This window comes from Lemur catta, chromosome 1, assembly GCF_020740605.2.
Source record: "Lemur catta isolate mLemCat1 chromosome 1, mLemCat1.pri, whole genome shotgun sequence".
Lineage (NCBI taxonomy): Eukaryota > Metazoa > Chordata > Mammalia > Primates > Lemuridae > Lemur > Lemur catta.
This window is the reverse complement of record NC_059128.1, coordinates 196,412,627-196,434,738: the sequence shown is the minus strand read 5'-3', so window position 1 is coordinate 196,434,738 and position 22,112 is coordinate 196,412,627. Positions and strand designations below refer to the sequence as shown.

The 22,112-nt window shown below is 36.1% G+C and overlaps 1 protein-coding gene across 12 annotated transcripts in view; it reads left to right on the top strand.

Moving 5' to 3' along the window:
• MECOM (MDS1 and EVI1 complex locus) overlaps positions 1–22,112 on the top strand; it is a 61,585-nt gene that overhangs the window by 22,980 nt on the left and 16,493 nt on the right. For 4 of the 12 annotated variants that reach the window (XM_045539608.1, XM_045539609.1, XM_045539612.1 and 1 more), the window contains exons 5-10: positions 807–954; positions 2,307–2,463; positions 6,792–8,148; positions 10,640–10,727; positions 15,299–15,325; positions 20,975–21,141. In XM_045539608.1, the coding sequence (XP_045395564.1) occupies positions 807–954; positions 2,307–2,463; positions 6,792–8,148; positions 10,640–10,727; positions 15,299–15,325; positions 20,975–21,141 (1,944 nt within the window). The remainder of the gene's footprint in view (positions 1–806; positions 955–2,306; positions 2,464–6,791; positions 8,149–10,639; positions 10,728–15,298; positions 15,326–20,974; positions 21,142–22,112) is intronic. The other 8 variants (XM_045539610.1, XM_045539605.1, XM_045539611.1 and 5 more) reach the window with 6 other exon arrangements.

The following is a 22,112-nucleotide window of genomic DNA, read 5'->3' as shown; positions in this document are numbered from 1 at the left end:
GAAAAGTGGGAAACATTTGGGAAGGAAAAACATTTTAAACTTTAAAACAGAGAAATTTCTAACCATGTTTTTCTTTTAGGGGTCTTAAATAGCGCATCCACTTAAAATATTAGATACTTTTTTCCCTAATTCATAAGTTTTCTATATATATGGTTGTATATTTATTTATAGTTATATGTATATCTACACAGACATACACACATACACACACACATCTGTGCATCAGTCCATCCATCCATCCATCCATACATCCATTCATCCATCCATTCCAGGGTCGTATTGGGAAGTTGCTTCTTGAATAGTCAGCTTGCAGATCACTTATTCATATGATGACATGGTTAGAAATAAAGTACTTTTTTAAATCTAGAGATTATATACATTAGACAGAATACCTATCTATGTATTCTTAAGCATTTTCTTAACATTTTCTATTTGAGGATTTGTGTTTGAATTAAGTGGTGTTAGCAATATATGTTGCTGTTTGAATTGTGTAGTGAATCTAAAACTGGACAAATAGCTTATTGTTTATCATGCTCATAAATTGGCAGATAATCTCCTCTAGCTGTATCAAATTTATTTTCTAACAACAGGGGGACATCTTCATATGGATGAGAGACACATTCTTATGAAACATAAAATGTACTTTTGTTTGTCACAAGCCTGTTTCCTCTCTTTCCTCCTTCTCAGTTCAACTCCTCTTCCTTCTTATTTTTTTAATTGCCAGTTAAATTAGTAATGAAATGATGTCGTAGTTATGAATGTGTTCTTTGTCACCGTGTCCTATTAAATCAATTATTTTCTTACAGCCTGGAGAAACACATGCTGTCACATACTGAAGAAAGGGAATACAAGTGTGATCAATGTCCCAAGGCATTTAACTGGAAGTCCAATTTAATTCGCCACCAGATGTCACATGACAGTGGAAAGCACTATGAATGTGAAAACTGTGCCAAGGTACAGTGAATTTGTAGGCTACTTGGCCTCTCTCTGTCATCCTGCTCTCTCTTAATTCATCACTTGCTCCGATATATAAAAACAAGCCTTGAGAGGGGAAACTATAAATATCTTGAGAAAAGTAGACTGAGTGTTGTATGCTAAAAGGCATTAGTAGAGTGTATAAAAACACTTAGTGGGTATCCTTTTATTTTTGTAAGGGAGGAAGTGAGGCTTAATGGTGAGTTCCAGAACTAGGTGTCAGACATCCTTGGTAAATTCCTGGTTCCGCTACTGACTTACCAGCATGGCGTTGTTTTATAGTCTTACGGAGAATGAAAATTTTATCCAATGCATGTTACTGATTTCCTTTAATAGCAATTTGTGAGGAAGTCACATAAAGTTTCTAAATGCCTATTCAGATTGAATAGGAGACTCCTACATTTGCAGATTTTTCCACCCAAGTCCTCACCATAAATCATAACTTGGTTCCAATTAAAAAATGTGGAGCCTCTGTCTTAGAGGTCAGTGTTGAACAACATAGGGTGAAATGGAAGTACTTAGCTTAGACCGTAACTGTGAACTATGGTAACAGTAATTCACATATTTTTATTTTCATGTTTCCTAATTAACTCAAAGATGTCCTGGTATCATCAAAGTTGCTTTCTATTTCCAAAAACTTTTCATAGCACATGAATACCTTTTCTTATGCTAATGGAAATCTCTATACTCCATTGGGTTATCAGTCATTCTCCTGCAACTCCCCCATGCTATGTATATTAAAATAAAATTTTGTATATTTTTTTGCCTAAAAAGAAATTAAAAAGGCATTTCAAATTATCTTTAGGGATGTTTTGCTTCCACATATGTTGGGTGGCTTTTTCATTTTTTTTTTATTACAGCGTCCGAAGGAATGGTTTCAACTTGCTGGTAACTTACTGAAACACAGCATTAGAATTTAACCCCCTAAGAAAACTCTTTAAATAGATTTGGGGTTCTCTAGTAAAAATCCCCCAAATTTTATTTAAAGGGTGGAAGTAGCACACTTGTTTTAACAATGGCATAACCAGCATTTTATTATTCAACACCAGTCACTCTAAATGGGATCAAAAAGACCTTGAATGTGGCCTAATAGTGCCATTCATTATTTTGTTCAACTGATATCAGTGGATACTCCATGTTAAGAATATAGAACAGAATAATTTGAAGTTCCTACCCTAGAGAAGGGTACACTATTGAAATACGACTTTCTTTTAGTCTTTGGGGAAAACAAATGAAAACAAAACAAATAAAATTCCTTCTTGAGTCATCCCAAGTGGTCTTTATTGTGTCCTTGAATTAAGTTTCTTGATTAATCAGTACTCATTTCCTAGCAGGTTTTCACGGACCCTAGCAACCTTCAGCGGCACATTCGTTCTCAGCATGTTGGTGCCCGGGCCCACGCTTGCCCGGAGTGTGGCAAAACATTTGCCACTTCGTCGGGCCTCAAACAACACAAGCACATCCACAGCAGTGTGAAGCCCTTTATCTGTAAGTTTTTAACACTCCAGCCCTCCTTCCTGCATCTGTCTCTCCTCCAAAAGGCACTGTGATCAGGAGAATGGCCACACATGGCCATTAGGGGGTCACTGTATTAGCTATTTATGGTCCGATCCAGTAGGGCTATTTTCTGTTACAAGAAAATCACTTATAACAGATCCATGGTATTTTGTCTGTGATCCCCAGGCTGTTTTCTTTCAGATGAAATCAATAATAGGTAGAGAAAAGAGAAGTTGTTAAATAATGAAAGGGAAGCCTCCCCAGGTTGTAGGATTTAATTGAGACAACCAGATTTGTCTCACACTGTAAAGATTCATGGCTTTGTAAAGCAGCAAATAGCAGATATCATTAAACGAGATGAAGTGATTAAAAACCTGTTCTGGATCAGAAAGAGCTGGAAGAACCCCACCTGGCAAGTAGGCTTATGACTCTGTGTATATGTGTGTGAGTGTATGTGTGTGGAGAGAGGTGGGGAATAAAATGCCCTTTAATCTACCCATTGTTTCCAATCACAGGCTGTGGATCTGTAGTTCTCTGTTACTTGAAAAGCAGAACATTTTCACTTTGATGCTGGACACGCTGTTTCTCTTACCCACTTCACCAAAGCAAATTTACAGGCAGTGTGCTTTTAGGGGACATCTATTCTGACCACCTACTTAGAACATCTCTGTACAAAGCACTGTAGAAACCTACTTCAAACAAAATAAAACTCAGCCCTCATTTTCTTCTTCTTCTAGCCACCCACTCCTGTTCTCTGTGTTGTGCTGAAATATTTTATAAGAAAACTCTGTTGTTCTTAGTCCATCTGGGCAACAATTCTGGGCTTCTTTTGATCCGTTGCTTGGCTGGGCATATAAATACAGTGACTCATTGAGTTTTACTACAAACTTCAAGACTGATTTTGGATCCAGATACACATAGAATTGGTTGAAGCATACTCAGCACTTGGCAAGACCTCTGACTTTGGTTTTTAGAAGGTATATGAGACACTACTACAGGACCTGATGGAAAAAACTAATTTTCAGTGCCAACATGGAGATGCCAGAGAATAACTCTCCTCTTCTTTGCCTTGACATAGCCTTCTTTTGTGCTTCCAAACACCAAGAGAGCTTTTCCTTCTTTTGCCAGCTCACACTAGAGTCCTGTTTTGCTCACATGTTTTTCTGTTCCTTGGGTGGAGGGAAGAGGACTAGCAGATAAACAAAAGGGTGCTCTAGTCTCCGTTGGGGAAGCTCTGTTGAAAGTCACGGGAAATAAAGTATACAATAGAAATTTTAGACTTCTTGTCTCAAAAAGGCATTCCTGACTCTAGGTTGTAATGTCCTGAAAATATACTTGGAAGTGCTAAAATCATACGGTATTAAATAGTTCATTTACTTCTGATTTCTCAGAAATAAATTTTGGTAAGTCTTATTATGTTTTGGTGCAAAAAAATGTAGAATAAACCACAAGGGATTCTCATCACCCATTTAATACTTTATTATTTAAAACAAAAGTAAAAAAATATAGACTCCTGTCATCTAAGATTCTGGAATCTCAAATTTTAATTGTGCTGAAGTCAAGCATTTCACTTTAAAGTGCTATAGGATGTCTCTTTCCAATCAGGTTGCATGAAGTATTTCCCATGAATGTATTTTCAGTAATTATTGGTAAATTTAAATAACAGATGGCATTCTTCAAGTATAAAATCTGACAGAGAACCATGGAGTAATTATGAATAATAGCCGTGTAATTTTAGAACAAAAGAGTTTAAGGATCAGGAGTTGGTGTGGAGACCAGAGTGGAGGAGGTTCACCTAGAGCTGATATCTGTTTCTCACCAGAAGGCCACACACCACGATTTACCCCCACTGGTGTGTTTATGGCAACTGTCTCTTATTACAGTGTGCCGCCAAGCTCTAGCCCAAAGTCACCAGTGCTAAGGTAATTACTCACTGCCTTTACAGAAACCTCCAGCCTTCCTAAATAGAAACCACATGCTCTAATAGGCTGAATATATTCAAATGCCTCTTAATTTGTTTAATAAGTAGAAAAATGCAACATTAACTGCTGGCTAATTCCTTATTACTGAGAAAATTGCAGTAGAGTACAGACTTCAGCATCAATTGAACCAGTTTACCTGGAAGCCTGGTGGTTTGTGGTATGCCAGGCCCGACCTTCAAGTGCTGAAAACAAAGCCTCTGCCTAAAGAAACACCCCAGGTTCTATGTGCTTGAGATCAGACACAGTCACCACTCATCCATGTAACAAAGGATGGGACCAGAAAAGTCAAATGCACCTTCTGTTACTCCAATGTAGAGAGGCTCTTGATTTTCTTAAAGCCATCCAGCTGTAAGAAAGAAGTGTAGAGAGCAACATTTCCTTGCCTTGGCAAAAACTTGCAAGCCTTTCAAAAACTTATGCCTTGGTTGAATGCCCATCTAGACGTTTTTCTCAATGCCTTTGAAGAGGTGTTGCTTTCTTAATGAGTACATTTTTATAATTCCAATAATATTTTATTTACTCTTTGTTGTGATTGCTCATTGGTGAATTATTATATCTAGTGAAAGTCTGATGTTTCTATCTTCCCTATCATATGATTTTAATTAGTGTATCAAACAACTTTAATATGTATATTTATTGCGTGTGGTTAAATACTATATACTTTTAAAGCAGACTCTGGTCAATATATTCTGGTAAAATAACTTGAAAATAAATCACCCCCATCTAATCTTCCCATTAAAATGCATGTTACAGCCTCTATGATGTTATGAATCATCCCACAATTGAAGGCTCCTTTAATATTACCAAGCACATTCATATATGTAACAGTACAGTTTAACCTTTAGGAGTAAAAGAAACAGACATACAATCACTTGGTACTTCATCTTTGGAGGTGTGTGGAATAATCCAAGTTCTGGGTGAGTTTTGTTTGACCAAAAGTCTGTAAAATCTCCAATGCATGATTTAAAAAAAAATTATTATTGCTTTGACTTAGGAGCTCAACGTTTCTGCACTTAAAAGGCAGCCATCCCATGAAAGCAATAAATGTTGCATTTTGTCTTCAACTTAATTTCTTAAAATAAATTTGTTTCAACAATTGCCAACAAGGAATATCATGTTTTTGCATGTATTAAACATGTACAGAAGTGTCAGAGGAATCACACACATAAAGGGACTCATCCCCTGTAAAGTAAAATAAAAGATTTGAGGCTTAGGATACTGATGTTGTAATTCTGCCAGGCTATAAAGTGAGTAGGATTCTTACCTAGCAAAGGGGCTCTTAAGGGTTAAGATGTTTGGTTTTAAAATATGCTTAGGTATGTTGGCACATATGTGAGGACGGAGACTTTCTGCTTTATTGGCAGATTCTGGTCAAGAGGGATATTTCACGGCCGCACCCACTGCTGCGTCCTTCTTTCTGGGTTAGAGCTTCCACAGCACTCTCCCCCGTTTACCGTAGTCGCCTGTATCACACAGAAGCCAAGCCCCGAGATAACCAGCGCAGTTAGACAACAAGGGGACATGTTTCCCAAGGACGGGATTTCATAAATGCAGGAAGGTTAGCACAACCACTGGTGTGAGGGGAAGTCAGAGGACGTGATCGTAGTTCATGGGAACCAGCAATGCAGGATGGGCTACATTCAATTTTGTTTCCTTTGCAGGCTTAAAATAGAGCCATTGTAAATTATGTCAGTCTTTCTCATATCATGAAAATGATTGTTAAAAAAGTCTCAGAATACACAATGTGCATTGTTGTGTGGCTTTGATGTGTGAATGATGAGAGTGTATGATATAATACCAATTAAATAATGGTTGAGCAGTCACAAGCTTTTTCCCCAAGGGGAGAGGCAATAAAGGTGAAGTTTCTGGTTGAGGGAAAGGCTGTTGTATCTTATTTTGGCGCCTACAATATAAAATTCTTTAAGTGCTCTAAAATTTTAAAGGGGTTCCTGTTATGTTTCATATTTAATGCATTTTAAGACTTTAATTTTTAGGATTCTATTAGTGTAGTATATGGGTGGGGAATCATTATATGCTGGAATTTGACTTTTCCATAAATATTGAAATACACAAATATTATGCAAAATATTGTGTAATGGGGATGACAAAATACATATATGAAATATATGTGCTGCCTCAAGACATTTGTCAGGTTGGATGCCTTGCTTTGGAATCTAGTGAAATGGGGTTTTCTGTGTTTGGTGCACCCAGATTGGTGCCTCCAACATCTTTTACTAGCTTCCTAATTGAAATTTTACGTAAACCAATTGTGATACTTGCTAAATTCAGAAGCAATTGCCATAAAGCCTGAGATTCTTTTTTGTTGTTTGCACACAGGTGAGGTCTGCCATAAATCCTATACTCAGTTTTCAAACCTTTGTCGTCATAAGCGCATGCATGCTGATTGCAGAACCCAAATCAAGTGCAAAGACTGTGGACAAATGTTCAGCACTACGTCTTCCTTAAATAAACACAGGAGGTTTTGTGAGGGCAAGAACCATTTTGCGGCAGGTGGATTTTTTGGCCAAGGCATTTCACTTCCTGGAACCCCAGCTATGGATAAAACGTCCATGGTTAATATGAGTCATGCCAACCCGGGCCTTGCTGACTATTTTGGTGCCAATAGGCATCCTGCTGGTCTTACCTTTCCAACAGCTCCTGGATTTTCTTTTAGCTTCCCTGGTCTGTTTCCTTCCGGGTTGTACCACAGGCCTCCTTTGATACCTGCTAGTTCTCCTGTTAAAGGACTATCAAGTACTGAACAGACAAACAAAAGTCAAAGTCCCCTCATGACACATCCTCAGATACTGCCAGCTACACAGGATATTTTGAAGGCACTATCTAAACACCCACCCGTAGGGGACAATAAGCCAGTGGAGCTCCAGCCCGAGAGGTCCTCTGAAGAGAGGCCCCTTGAGAAAATCAGTGACCAGTCAGAGAGTAGTGACCTTGACGATGTCAGTACGCCAAGTGGCAGTGACCTGGAAACAACCTCGGGCTCTGATCTGGAAAGTGACATTGAAAGTGATAAAGAGAAATTTAAAGAAAATGGTAACATGTTCAAAGACAAAGTAAGCCCTCTTCAGAATCTGGCTTCAATAAATAATAAGAAAGAATACAGCAATCATTCCATTTTCTCACCATCTTTAGAGGAGCAAACTGCGGTGTCAGGAGCTGTGAATGATTCTATAAAGGCTATTGCTTCTATTGCTGAAAAATACTTTGGTTCAACAGGACTGGTGGGGCTGCAAGACAAAAAAGTTGGAGCTTTACCTTACCCTTCCATGTTTCCCCTCCCGTTTTTTCCAGCATTCTCTCAATCAATGTACCCATTTCCTGATAGAGACTTGCGATCATTACCTTTGAAAATGGAACCCCAATCACCAGGCGAAGTAAAGAAACTGCAGAAGGGCAACTCCGAGTCCCCCTTTGATCTCACCACTAAGCGAAAGGATGAGAAGCCCTTGACTCCCGTCCCCTCCAAGGCTTCAGCGACGGCTGCCACAAGCCAAGACCAGCCCCTGGATCTAAGTATGGGTAGTAGGAGTAGAGCCAGTGGGACAAAGCTGACTGAGCCTCGAAAAAACCATGTGTTTGGGGAAAAGGAAGGAGGCAACGTTGAACCAAGACCAGCTTCAGATGGTTCCTTGCAGCATGCAAGACCCACGCCTTTCTTTATGGACCCTATTTACAGGTAAGGGCGGTTGGGAGATGATGAAATGTGAACAGATGTGTGAAACGTAGTATTTACACGATACAGCCGTGGATTTTTAACAAATCATTTGCTAGTATTATTGTAACACAGAGAGTAAAGTTGTTTAATCTAGTGAATTCATTTTTTATTTAGAAAGTTGGCTTATTAGGTTTGGACTTATTTTTGGATGTCTCTGAAGTTGGGGGTTTGGAATAGGCCTACGGAATTATTTTCCCTTGACAATAAATTTATTTTTAAATGCATTTTTTTGGAGTGGAAAATATGGGAAAGCCATATTTAAAGTAAATTGTCAAGTGGTGGAAGAATGAGAATCCTGAAGGATTAATGCAAATATGTTGGGTACTTAAATGGGTCAGGTTATTTGGAATAAGGTGGGACAGACATATAACAGCAAGAGTCTACTCTTTGTTAACCTATCAACACATCCTTAACGAGTACTGGTCTTATTTGTTTTCTAAATAAATCTCTTAGGAGCTCCCAAGTAAATGAAATATTAATTACCAAAAAGTTTTTGTATATAATGTGAGTGGTTGGCTTAAAAGACATGTCTCTGTTTAATGCCTTCCTTATCCAGTTTCCTTTGATGTATCCAAAAATTCTTTGAATGAAATATGTAAGTTTAATAAAGGGCCTCTTTTGCAGTATTCTGTAACACTTGACCATTCAAAGTGATTAAGTTTTTAAATACTAATTTTTAAAAATGGGTATGAATAACAATAACTATGGTTATTATTAATACATCTTTTAAATATTACAAGTATTTTCACATTTACTTCATTCAAATCTTGAACATTTTCAAGAGTTCATGGAATATGTGGATAATTTTTTATAGAATTTAGCATGGGTGTATTTTTATATTTTGCTTGATTCTCTTTTATGAAGAGAAGATTTTGTGCTATTCTGTATTCAACAATATTTATTGAGTGTCTAATATTAATACTTAATAGATGCTACAGCTGCAAATTCTTTTCACCTAAAACTTTTTTTCTACCTATATTATCTATAATGTATTAACAAGAAAATATTGCCAGTATGGAAAGGGCCACCCCATTTGAACATGACAAAGGGAATAAAAGAAGACAATGCAAAAGTATCTCAGCACTATCAGTACCATGTTTGGGTACTTTTTTCAATCATTGTATCTTAATTTCTGTGCTGGTACCATTACTAGAGAAGAAAAAAAGAAATAAAAACAGATCTTCCATACTTTGCATGTAGATTATATGTCACACATTTCTGGTAAAGTCATATTTCTAACTCAGTGATGTATTTCAGTTCTTCATGAAGATAATTTCTCAGACTTTCTTTCTGACACCCTTCCAATGGCAACAGGCTTCCAATTCTTCCACGTATCCACTACACTTATCTTCATCACCTCCTAACCTTCCCTTTACTTTACTTACTCTAATCTCCGTCGTCTTCTCTCTGATGTTTCAGTCTCAGTTAAGACCCTAGACCTATCATTTGACGAAACTCGTGAAAGACCTAGAGCCTAGTTTTAGTGTCAGGCCTGGGTTAAAATCTCAGCCTTCCTATGTCTGTGACTTATTTTTTCACCCGTAAAATGGGTATAATGTCATTTACTGCAGTAAATGAAATAGTATGTGCAAACCAAAACATAGGTAATATTTTGGGAAGTGGTAGTTACTATTATTCTATTTTAAAAGTGTACTTATTCCACAGTTTTTGAAAGAACAGGTGGTAAAAGAAGTTACTTTAAGTCAACTCATGCTATCATTTCCCTATGTGCTTAATAGAAAATAGAATAAAAATATTTCTAAAGTAGAAGGGCTATATGGGTAAGTTTTATATGTCTTTATCTTTAAAAAGTTCCCCATCCTCTTCTCACCACCCTTCTCCCACCTGCCTTATTTATCATCAGCAGTGTCAGCAGTGCCATCCAAAGGGTGTGTGTGTGTGTGTGTGTGTGTGTGTGTGTATGTATAATATATAATTTTGAGTAAACCTCAAAGAATGGCTAGCAGGGTATATAGTACGGTTGGAAATTCCTTGCTATTATTGTCAAATATGGAAGAAATAGAATGAATATTTGGGGATCACCTTCTTGGTCAAAAATGGCTTTAATTTTCAAATTAGTCCTGTTCTCATGATTTCAAAATCACTAAGCATTCTTGTCTTCATTTGAAATGGAAAGGTACCAACTTTGTGACAAGTGCCTCTAGTTTAGTGAGTCCACATTTTTCATATTTCCTCGTTATTATCATGAGTCATTCAGTAGGATTTTTCCATTATAATAAATAGGACCTTCTCTCTTTAAGCACCTAGGAGTGTGGTGAGTATTCTTCAAGAACTGAACAGATATCTTTATGTTTTTATTAGTGTGCCTCCCAGAAACCAGAAGCCTACCTATTGTTAACTACCTATTGTTAGCTGCCCTAAATGTGGGTGATTATGTAGTGATTGATATGTGAGACTAATTCATCTCCAAAATCTAATTTTAACCTTTCAGAGTAGAGAAAAGAAAACTAACTGACCCACTTGAAGCTTTAAAAGAGAAATACTTGAGGCCTTCTCCAGGATTCTTGTTTCACCCACAAGTAAGTATTTTGCATTTGAGATTTCCAGCTTGTAAACTAACTTGTTGATCCTGAAAAGCAGGTGCAATGAAATGAAAGACATCTTGAGAACATTAGGATTTCCTATGACGCTGGTGTGGAAGAACACAGGAAATTCTCGTAGAATTAAAACTCAAGCTCTTTAAAGAAAAATTAATTAATATATGTGTAAAAATAACATGGTTTTGGTGTTACATTATTGTCTGCTACTAACTATTTACTGAGCCAAAGTGCATTTTGGAGTGAGCAGAACTCAGTTAAGAAAATAAATATTAAAGGTGTGTTTGTGTTTAAAGGTTGCTGATACTAAGAAATAGATACTGTGACTCATCCCAAACTCGAGAAGGTCATTCTTATTCTTTTTGGGCTTAGATAAAAACAGGAAATGAGACTACCTGACAACTTGTTACCATAGAGGGTGAAGGAATTTATCTAAAGACCACTGGGCATTCCAGTAAAGTTCTGTAATTGCACAAGAATTCACCACAATACACAGAGCTATTTGCTGAATGGAGTTGTGTCCATTTATCAAAATATATGCAGTTTCTCAGTGCAAAGAAAATGCAAAGCAGCATTATTTAATTGGGTCATTCCTATGTGCCTACACATTTGGTCATTTTCTAAAACAAGTTCTAAAACCTGATTTACATATCAATCAACATCTGGAGAATTGTATTGAAAGAACAAATACAGTATATTAACATCTCGAATCTGGTTTCTTAATTTATATTTTTACTCTGGTCTTTGTAGATAGCAACATTTTTATGAAAATGCTGAAAAACAGAGCAAACTAATTTGTTCTGATGCAATATGTTCAAACCAAAAATGATGGTTCTGTAATAAAATTAGGGGAAATTTATGTAAGCTGTCTTATGGAAAGCCATGAATAAATTAATTCATTTTGGAGTATGATTTTTTTTTTCCTTTCCATTGCCTTTTCTTTACTTTTTCAAGTATCTTCCCAAAGTCCTGAGCGGAGTATGAGTGTTGAAATACAATCTCTTGGGTTAGGTTGATAAATCTACTATTGCCCCCAAATTTTCACTCATTTCAAACCAAGAAAATACATGATTTCATATTAAAAGTTTTAGAAACATTCCAGTTAGTATTGATTTTATATAGGAAGGCTAAGGAATGATATCATTTACATAATTACTTTATGGAAAAGAAGCAAGTTCTAAAACAGTAAATGTTTACCTGGGAATTACATTTTATATTTAGGCTGATGTAAATAGCACTTGTAAGATTTTATGGCCCAATAAACCTGAACATAATATGCATTTTGTGTCAGATATTATACAAAAAGTACATATGTCTTGATAACTTCCTTTCTAATTATAAACAAATACTTATGAGGATATAATATGCATGCCCATTTAATTACAATAATGAAATTGTTATTCTGTTTTGATAATCTTTAAAATCCAGTAATTAACAACTTCAAAACTAGTGCTATGGGTACATTATATAATGGAGAAAAAACAAGACTGGGATTCAGTTTCTTTGAGTAACTCAGCTTACCTGGCTCTTAGTTTTTTTATCTGTAGAATGAGAGAGTTGGGTGTACAGTCCCCATTCACCATAAAATTCAAAGATTTCTAACCAACCAAGGTAAATTTACTGGTTCACAAGATGGGCAATTTTGCCTACCAACACAGTTATTTTAAATATAGTAGGTACATATTTCTAAATAAAATAATAAGAGAGACAGTGTATGATATTTTAATATTCTCAAAGTTAATGAAGGATCACGAACAATGAGGCATATGTCCAGGACTTGGAGCATGGCGATCATCCCTTCAGATCTTCACAAACACGTCTGTGAGAGCACAGTGATAGTTTCCTTCCCACACCAGAATGTCATGTCTTGGTGGGAGGGACTGCTTGTTGCTATGTGTCACTATTAAAACAGGATGCAAGAGTAATGATAATCGAGATATTGAACACCTAGTGTGTCACCAATACTGACCAATAAAAGTGGATTCCTGCCCTTGTGGAGCAGGATTCTGGAGGCCCTTGCTGGACCAGCTGGTAACATTTTACTTGCTGGATAGTGGGACTGTCTGAGGGGTCATTGTGCAAGAGGCCAGGGAAGCAGGGGCACATTCAGGGTGCTTAGGACATAAGCTCTTTACCAGCTACTACAGAAATATTTCATTGTTTTTATAACCATCATGGCTGTTTTAGTGTGTAATGCTGTATATTGATGGTATACAGGCTGGGATATAGGCAGGTCCTCCTCCTTTTTCATGAAGTCTTACCCTTCCAGGATAACTGGGCAGAAGTAAGCATGGCACAGAGCAAGGAGCCAAAACAGAAGGACTTACCTCTGTTCTGAGGACTTACCATGATTCCATAGCTAAACAAGTGCTTGCATAAGACTGTTCATTGTTTCATTTTCCATTTAAAGTATGTTGGAGCAAATCACTGGGACCCTCTGGGTTTCTGGATCTTCATATTCAACATGCGAATAATATCTGCCCTATGTATTTCTTAGAGTTATCATAATAATAAAGAAGAAATCTCATTCTCAGTGTTTTAGGGAACATGAATAGATATATAAATGGTTGGTAGTGGTATTCTCTGGGCAAGTCTGATTTTACGCATTTTGTATATCTTTATATTCTACCCAGCACATCCCTCCCCAGTCCACAATCCCTAGTCAATGATAAGTGAAAAATCAATAAATAAAAATTTATTGAATTTTGTTAAAAGATAATTGAGCTATTATACTACCTTTTAGAATAATATACATTTTTAAAATTCTGTCAAAAACACTTAAAAATACATGAACACATATATCAAAATTAAAAGATAAATGCGCAGGGTCTAAATTCCTCTCATAGTTCAATTCTTGAAGAAGTATGTTTGCTCTGTTAGGCCACTAGAGGACTACTTAGCCTTCCATTTTTGTCTTATAAATAAATTAGTTACTTATAAGGGAAAAATATGCATTGCAGAAGACTCCCTGGATACATGGTTGAAAATTATGTATGATAACTTAGTTTAGGTTATAATTTTGAAAAGGAGATGGTGGCCGCAAATAGATAAGATGGAGGGATGGCATTACTGTGTGGTCTCTGGAATGTCCATTTCATTGGGTTCTATTTTGGATTCATTGACACAGACATTCACATTGACAGCCCATTGTAATGGCCATAAGAATTGGTGTAAAACTGGCTATTATTCCTTGGTTTGATTTTCCTATATTATTTTTGGTTATCTACACATTGTATTTCCAAATGTTTGGCTTTGTGTACATCAGCAACAAAGACTCTCTTTTACTTACATTTGTGTCCTTTCTTCATTGTTTTATATTTTCTTCCTTTACATTTATTTGTTTATTTTCTGAGACAAGGTCTCATGCTGTTGCTGGGGCTTGAGTGCAGTGGTGTCATCATAGCTCACTGTGACCTCAAATTCCTAGGCTCAAGCAATCCTTTTGCCTCAGCCTCCCTAGTAGCTGAGACTACTGGCTTGGGCCACCATGCTGGGCTAATTTTTCTATTTTGTTTTTTGTAGAGACTTGGTCTTGCTCTTGCTCAGGCTGTTCTTCAATGCTAGCCTCAAGCAATCCTCAAACTTCAGCCTCCCAAATTGTTAGGATTACAGGCATGAGCCACTGTGCCCGGCCTATTTTCTTCCTTTTAAATTGTCTGATCATCCTGTTAGAGTATTCCAAGGTACTGGGGATACTTTAGTCTTTTCCCAAGCTATCACTTATACATTGCTGTGAAAATTACTTAAATCTTCTGCCCCATTCTTCTCTTTTGCTTTCAATGAGGCTTTCTTATTGTTAGATTTCTTCTGTGACAAAGGTTTCATCCTTTAAAAACTATGTATTTTCCTTACTAAAGATACCAAAATGTATGAAAGCAAGATATCTATCCCGTATAACAAAGCAAAATGATATTTTTAAGGATATAAGCTTTGTGCCTCCTGGAAGAGCTCCTAACCCACTGGAATTTTTCCTGGTGAACCTTGCCATAAATTGTCATAAATAACTAGATCTTTTTAATTTTTTAATTAATATTCATATTTTGACTACTGATGGTCTGATTCCCGTACTAATAAAAGTCAGGCAGTGAATTTCCAAGTACATTATCTTTTTGTTACTCAATGATTTACATTTGGGTAAATATCTTTTCTTTGTTATTAACATTATTGCAAGAGATTTGGTTTATTCAGGAAATTGCTTAATTTTTAGTTGTCAAAGTAAAATTTAGGGATATTGTTTTGTAGTGAGTAATAAATAAAAAGGAAGTATCTACTTTGCTATATGATACAGCAGTAAGTAGTACTTAGTTTTCTTGGGTAAAAGAACATTCTGGTTTATAAACTTGATTCTAACATTTAATTTAGGTAAATAGAGGAAATTCAGCAGTGTTATAAAAATATTTAATTTTCTTTTCCAAAGCTTTTACTCAAGGTACAGTTACATGATAAGAAAAAATTACTAATTTAGTATAAATGTTAATTTCTCAAAGGATAGATTGCAGTAAAGATACCAACACAGAAGTAATTTTTTGTTTTTGTTTCAATTTTGCTCCCAGTTCCAACTGCCTGATCAGAGAACTTGGGTAAGTTTTCTACTTATATTTTTGACTAAAGTAATGTAGCATTAAAAAGAAAACAGCTTACATTCTAAATTGCTGTACAGACATAAAGAATTTGGAACTCCTTTCCAGTAAATGCAAGAGAATTTCCCTGCTTTGTCAAGCTGCATACTTTCAGTTATAACTGGGCATTTAGTGAGCTATAAATTGTTTACACAATGATTTTATTCGATAAACCTGACCCATTCCACATAATTATACCTTGATGTGGAACTCTTTCTGGACACTTGGGAGCATGTTGTTAAAAGAGCCTTCGAAATGGGTCACTAAGTGGAAACAACCATTATTTGGGAGACCCTGTATCAGCATGTAAAGATGCTTTTGATAAAGCCTTTAAAATGATAAAACCTGAACTTATGTGTAGATACAGGCTAACACTGGAATTCACATCCATATATCCCAGGGCAGAAATTGGTTCTGGCTATTTGAAGAAATAAAACTAAATGTTTAAAAATCCATATCTAACTAGTGAATGGGTCTTTTAGCATTGGGTCTCACTTCCTTAACTTTCAGTTGCTATTTCCAGATAGAGTCAGTTTCAGTTAATGATACTAGGGGACATCTTTATTTTTTATTGGGGAAGATATTCAAAATACAAAGAATAGTGCTTATTTAGTTTATACCCCCAAATAAAACTTGATCAATGGAAATAACATATATTATAAAATTTCCTCTTAGTATGTATGCTTTTACTTCTCTTCACTGAAAATTATGCTGATTTCTGAGGAATGGGCAAAATTTGGGGATATAGTTCAACCATCCTTTTAAAGCCACCGTATAGTTATATAGAAATTAATTTTAGGTGGAGCACTTTACCACTTACCTATTTCCTCTGCCTCGTCGTGTTAGTTTTTCTTTACCACAAATTCCTCCACTTTATCTCTTTTGTGGACTATGTGACAAATTGGGATTTTTTTTATTCCAATAGACTTTTAAGGCTTAAGTTCATTTATTTCAAAAGTTGTTAATGTATTTATGAAAAGAGAGAGAGAGAGAGCGAGAGCACCACAACCTTAGGCAACATTGTGCACATGGAGTTGTGGAGCGGGTGTTTGGTTATCCTGCCCTACATTTCCAGTGTTCCTCCTTTGCCTTTCCTGATAGAGGTCTGTTCTGAGTATCACTCCTCATGGCCCTCATCCTTTCTATGGTACAGTATGACTTTGACAGTGGATCTGTTTTTAGCTGCTTGAAGTTTAAGGCGTTGCCCCCCTGCATACATGGCCCATGGTTCTACCAACTTACAAAGCCAATTCAGGTCTTAAGTTAGACGGACTTTTCTCATAATACAATAGCATAACAACCACCATAGCAGTGCTTTGAAACACTCCCCTTCTTTTAAGTCATAGATTTTTCAAATCTGTGATTTACATTGGTATTATAAAACATGTATTAGTGGGAAATATTAAAGATATATGTTTGCAATTTTTAGTAGTAAAAAAATTCTAAGTGATTTCATAATCATGACCACTGGATATGATACATGGAGTGAGATAACTATAAAATATGAATATTTACTTCTTCCCCCAAATGACCATGATTTTAAGATTTCTCAAGATTATCAAGTGAATAAATATAGAAAACCACCAAATCTACAAACTTTCCCATCATAAGTTATTTATGAAAAGTTAGTTATTTTATGATAAAGCCATGTGTAATCTAATTTGTAAAACATTAGGTCACATAATTCATGGTGCCATTGGACATATCATTTCATATAATCAGGTTGTCACTTTAATAGTTTTAATAGGAAACTTTTTTATGTCATCAATTATTGGCTGCAAGATAATAAAAGTTAAGCTGAGTACTTAGGACCCAGCTGATGATATCTTGCCTGCTGAAATGTTTTTAAAAATACTAACTTTATTTGACTAGAGAGATAGCTACATTTTTTGGTAGGAGCTAGGGAATTGTGTCTAAATATTAGTTTGCGTCACTATAAAGTTAATAGCCTCTTGGGGACTGGAAGCGGCTGAAATGACTTCCTCTTCCAGACATCTGGTTATAGATAACATCAACAACTATTATGTATGTAAATAAAAATTACTGTTCCATAGAAAAAACCTGTCATTTGCTGATCTTAGATTAGCTTATGACATTAATGGATCACATGGCAATACATTTTTAAAATATATGATCTAACTTCCCCCTTTATTTCCCCCATTCTCAGCAAATTTCTTATTCATAGTAGTACATATTGCCTTTTTCATTGAATTTTTCATAATTTAAAGATATATATATATATATATATATAGGTGAATTCTGTTCCATTTATCCCCATTTATCTTGATTTTAAAAATCCCAAGTTAGATTTTAAAATGAATGCCAAAACTTGCTGCTTCTTCTGTGAAAAGTATGTTACTTCTGGAGGAACATCATATAAGTCAGACCAGCAAATCTGTATACTAGATACAGCTAGTTTTTTTTTTTCTTTTTTTTTTTTTCAAGATGGTCCCACTCTGTTGCCTGGGCACTGGAGTGCAGTGGTGTCATCACAGCTCACTGCAACCTCAGACTCCTGGGCTCAAGTGATCCTCCTGCCTCAGCCTCCTGAGTAGCTGGGACTATAGGCACGTGCCACCACCTGTGGCTGAGTTTTTGATACCTTGTAGAGGCAAGGTCTTTTTCTGTTACCCAGGCTGGTAGATAAAGCTAATGTTAATCCAATACCTTAATCTAAGGTATAAACTCGGGTTGATACTGGTCATGGAACTGCTAAGCCACCCCACCTGGCAGATGTCTAAGTCACTTCTGTCCTAACATGGAAAGTTACTCTTTCTAGCTGAGGTCAAGTGCTATGAGAACAAATATTAGGAAGATGAAAGGAAGGATTCAGTGAAAGCTTTTACATTGCTTTAGTGGTTGCTAGCTGAGCGGAAAGTGTGGGGTGCGTGCGTGTGTGTGTGTGTGTGTGTGTGTGTGTGTGGTGCTCACGGCTACCCTCGGTTCACTTCCCACTTTCTTTCCTCTCCCTTTCCCCACTCCAATTGAATCCTCTTTTCATTTGACACAAAAAGCCAAAGGTGGGATGGCTTATAAGACAGGCATTTGGTAACCCTTATTCTTTTTCCTATTATCTTTAAGAATGTTATTATTTAGCCATCAAGCCCATACTATATGTTCTTGTTTCTTGATGGTTTTCCCAAATCGAAACAGTTTGAGGTAAAGTAATCACAGTGATCTTTCTTCAAAAGAAGCTTGCTATTAGCAGCTACTAAAGTAAGACACATTTCTCAACAGCCAACTGCTCTCAAATAACTTGAAGGACTTGTAGTTTATGTGTGCTAGAGATGAAAGCTGAGAATAATAGTCATGAGTAAGCTATTTTCCATATAAAAGGGAAAGTGTTTCTATAAGATGTATGGTTGCAAGAATCTGAGTGTGTCAGCAGGACCGACACTCAAATAACTTAAAACCACTAGATAATGAAACTTTACTCAAATATTAAATGTACATAAATAAAACATTTATAATCATTACCCACGCACTTACTGTTCTTCCCAATAAATATGTGCGATCATGACCCTCACCCTTGCTTGTTACTGCTACTACTAATCAGCTTGAAGGCCAGAGGTCATTTTTCACTCAGACAATTTATTTCTTGGTGGGTGGAATATCAAAATGATTTTCTGCAATGAACAATTAGAAGGAATAAATGCAAATACAATAGTATCATAAAATATTTCTGGATTGATTTTTAATAAATAAAATCCAAAGTAATCTGAAAATGCTAATGCTCAGGCTAGAAGGGAATAATGACCATATTCTGCAGAGACAGGATTTCCTCCAACCTCTCTGAGCAGCATCATCATTCCATATCTCTGCCCTGTGATCAGTATGTGTCAAAATCTTTCATAGTGACAAATGTGCTGTCCACTTGCATCTGTGGAGAATGTTTTAGCAGCTGAGTGATTATGAATCAAACCCCTGAGCTTATAGCCCTTACTGCCTCCCAATGCGTTCACATTTGTCGTCTGACAAGTAAATGTATCTTGACTTTCCTCTGAGATTTTTTGTACTGTGTTTGATGAAAGACATTTGGCAAATTGGCAGTGGTACCCTGTAGGTTGCAATTTGTAGCTAGCATTAGGAGACTGGGCATGAAATGAGAGGGCAGGCTCCAGGATAAAGAGAAAAGAAACAGAACTAACTAGAACATGAATAGTCATTTGAAGAATCAAACATACAATATTCCCTTTGTGAGAAGAGATCATATTAAGGCCATGCTATTAAGATTTTGCTCTAGTAAGAAGTTGATGGTATTCTATCCAGCTGTGTCTACAGAATATATATTTTGTTAATTTTTCTTTTGAGTGGGAAATGTTGTATTTTATTTTTAACTTGAGCTTATAAATTAGGCCTCCGTCTCTGTCTTGCTATCTCATCAGCAAAATAATTAGCCTCTTGAGTTGACCAATTCCTTGAATTTGCAGTTATTGTCATCTTGGTCCTTGTGTGGCTTCTGGTCTGCTACCCCAACCCTTTGAGAAACGTACAGAATGCATGTACAGTGCAAACACCTTTTTAATAGCTTTTTGAGCTTTCTAATGGCATACTGCCCTGAGAACCAAATAAATAATGGGTGAGTTGATTTAACAAGATGGCCAGAGTGTTTGCTTTTTCTACTTGAAAATTTAGTAGTAAGCAGCTTCCAAATAAAATGTGAGCACTGAGGAAACTTAAAATTTCTGGAAGGTTGAAGGGAAGGGGAGAGTCCCTCTAACTGCAGACATTAAGAATCAAGCTAACTTTAAAAATAAATGCCACCCTCTGATTGTGGCTGTCAAATACGTTTGCAGGTGGACAAAAACTTGAAGATTATAAGCAACCTAAATTAGATTGCTGGGGGGAAAGTTAGGCAGGATAGTTTTTCATCAAGAATATTTTGCTGAGTATGGTTACATGAACAATGTGCATGCCAAGTTATCCTACATGAAATTATGTTAATATATCATGAACCATCAGTTCAACTCAGTTTTTGTCCAGAACAAATTAATATTTCATTAAAATTCCTTGTATATGATCCCACTTAAAAATCTGCTATGTCCAGATAATAATTCAATGTAGTCTTAGGCAATACACCTCTTACATATTAATTTTTTCTGAGTTACCCACATTTGGCTTAAGTTTCAATTTTGTAACACTTTATGTTCTTTCATGCTGTGAGTTCTTTTCATGGGACTCCATGATTCTTATGGTTTTCATTACTAGACAAGGCATATAGCACCTTTCTCTATAATTTTCATTATGTTGATGCTCATAACATAATACCAGTGCTGTCACTTAATTAAATAAAAAGTTAAATTGGCTTTATTATCTCCCTTATGTATTTCATTGCTCAATTGTATATCAACTTATTATAAAATGACCTAACCAAGATCTTACGAAAAAAGTTCACCCAGCATTTTATAAGCTTGGTTTTACTTTTGTTATTTCCAAAATCAATCAGTTCTGTCATTGTTTATTTAATATGGGGACACTACAACCTCTTCTTACAACCCGTTGCATTCAGCAGATTTGATGCTTCATTTTTACTGATGTTCTGGTTTGCCAGAGATTATTACAGAAGAAAAGATGTCAGACCCTTCATGGTCTTGTGCTTTTGCCTTTCAGATGTCAGCTATTGAAAACATGGCGGAAAAGCTCGAGAGCTTCAGTGCCCTGAAACCTGAGGCCAGTGAGCTTCTACAGTCGGTGCCCTCTATGTTCAACTTCAGAGCACCTCCCAACGCCCTGCCAGAGAACATCCTGCGGAAGGGAAAGGAGCGCTATACCTGCAGGTAACTGTAAAGTTAATTGTGGTTGACTTCCCAAAAATCTCCCCTCTGATTTCAAAAGGCCCTGCTGTTTGTTTTGGAAATTATTCTTGATTAGATGATTAATAGCCACCATGATAGATGTCAGGCACTTCAAAGTGTTCTTTATTTAGTGAGATATAAAAATAGTGGTTTTAAAAATTATTATTAAATGAGAATTTTAACACAGGCCATTTGGTTGTGATAAATGAGGTTGGAAACAGTCCAAATACTATCTACTTGTCTCACTTTGATATTTATGAATTTTCTTTCACAGTTAATTATTTTCATCCAAAGGTATAACACTACTGTCCTCAAGCATATACTTACAAATTGTCATGGCATTGAAGAATAAGGCCATTAATGAAAGATGAATAAAGTCCATAAGTGAGGAAAACTAGTTAGTAAATTTCTTTTTACTCATCAGCAGTAAAGCTTGTTTTATGTTTCTGGTTTTCTGTGTGATTTTTTTCTAAACAAATTGTGCTGATAATTTCAAAATTGTCTTCAGAAATTTGTGGTATCTGACTCAGGCTATCAATTTATCTGCTTTTTGGAAAACATGTCACTTTCTTTCCAGAAAAGCTTTTATGGGTACATACCTTGATGGATGAAGTCTCAGCATCTTGTCTGATCTGATACCACTCTATGTATAGGGAGTTGTCACTGTGGCTGACATGTAAAATGAGTCAAAAACATTTGAAATCTGTTTACATCAACCCAGAATCACAAACTCTCATCATTTTTTTTTATCCCCTTGTCTGGTTCAATTTTGTGAATGTAAAGATACGGAGTTAATAAGAGAGGCATATGGGGGTCATCAAAACTAAAGTCTATTTTCATAAACTGCTTGCTTATGCATGAGCAACTTCAACCAGATCTCATAATGCACTCTTTATTTGCAGAGTTATTTATATCTGTAGAATGACTTTGTTGCAAATTTTAAATACCAAAGA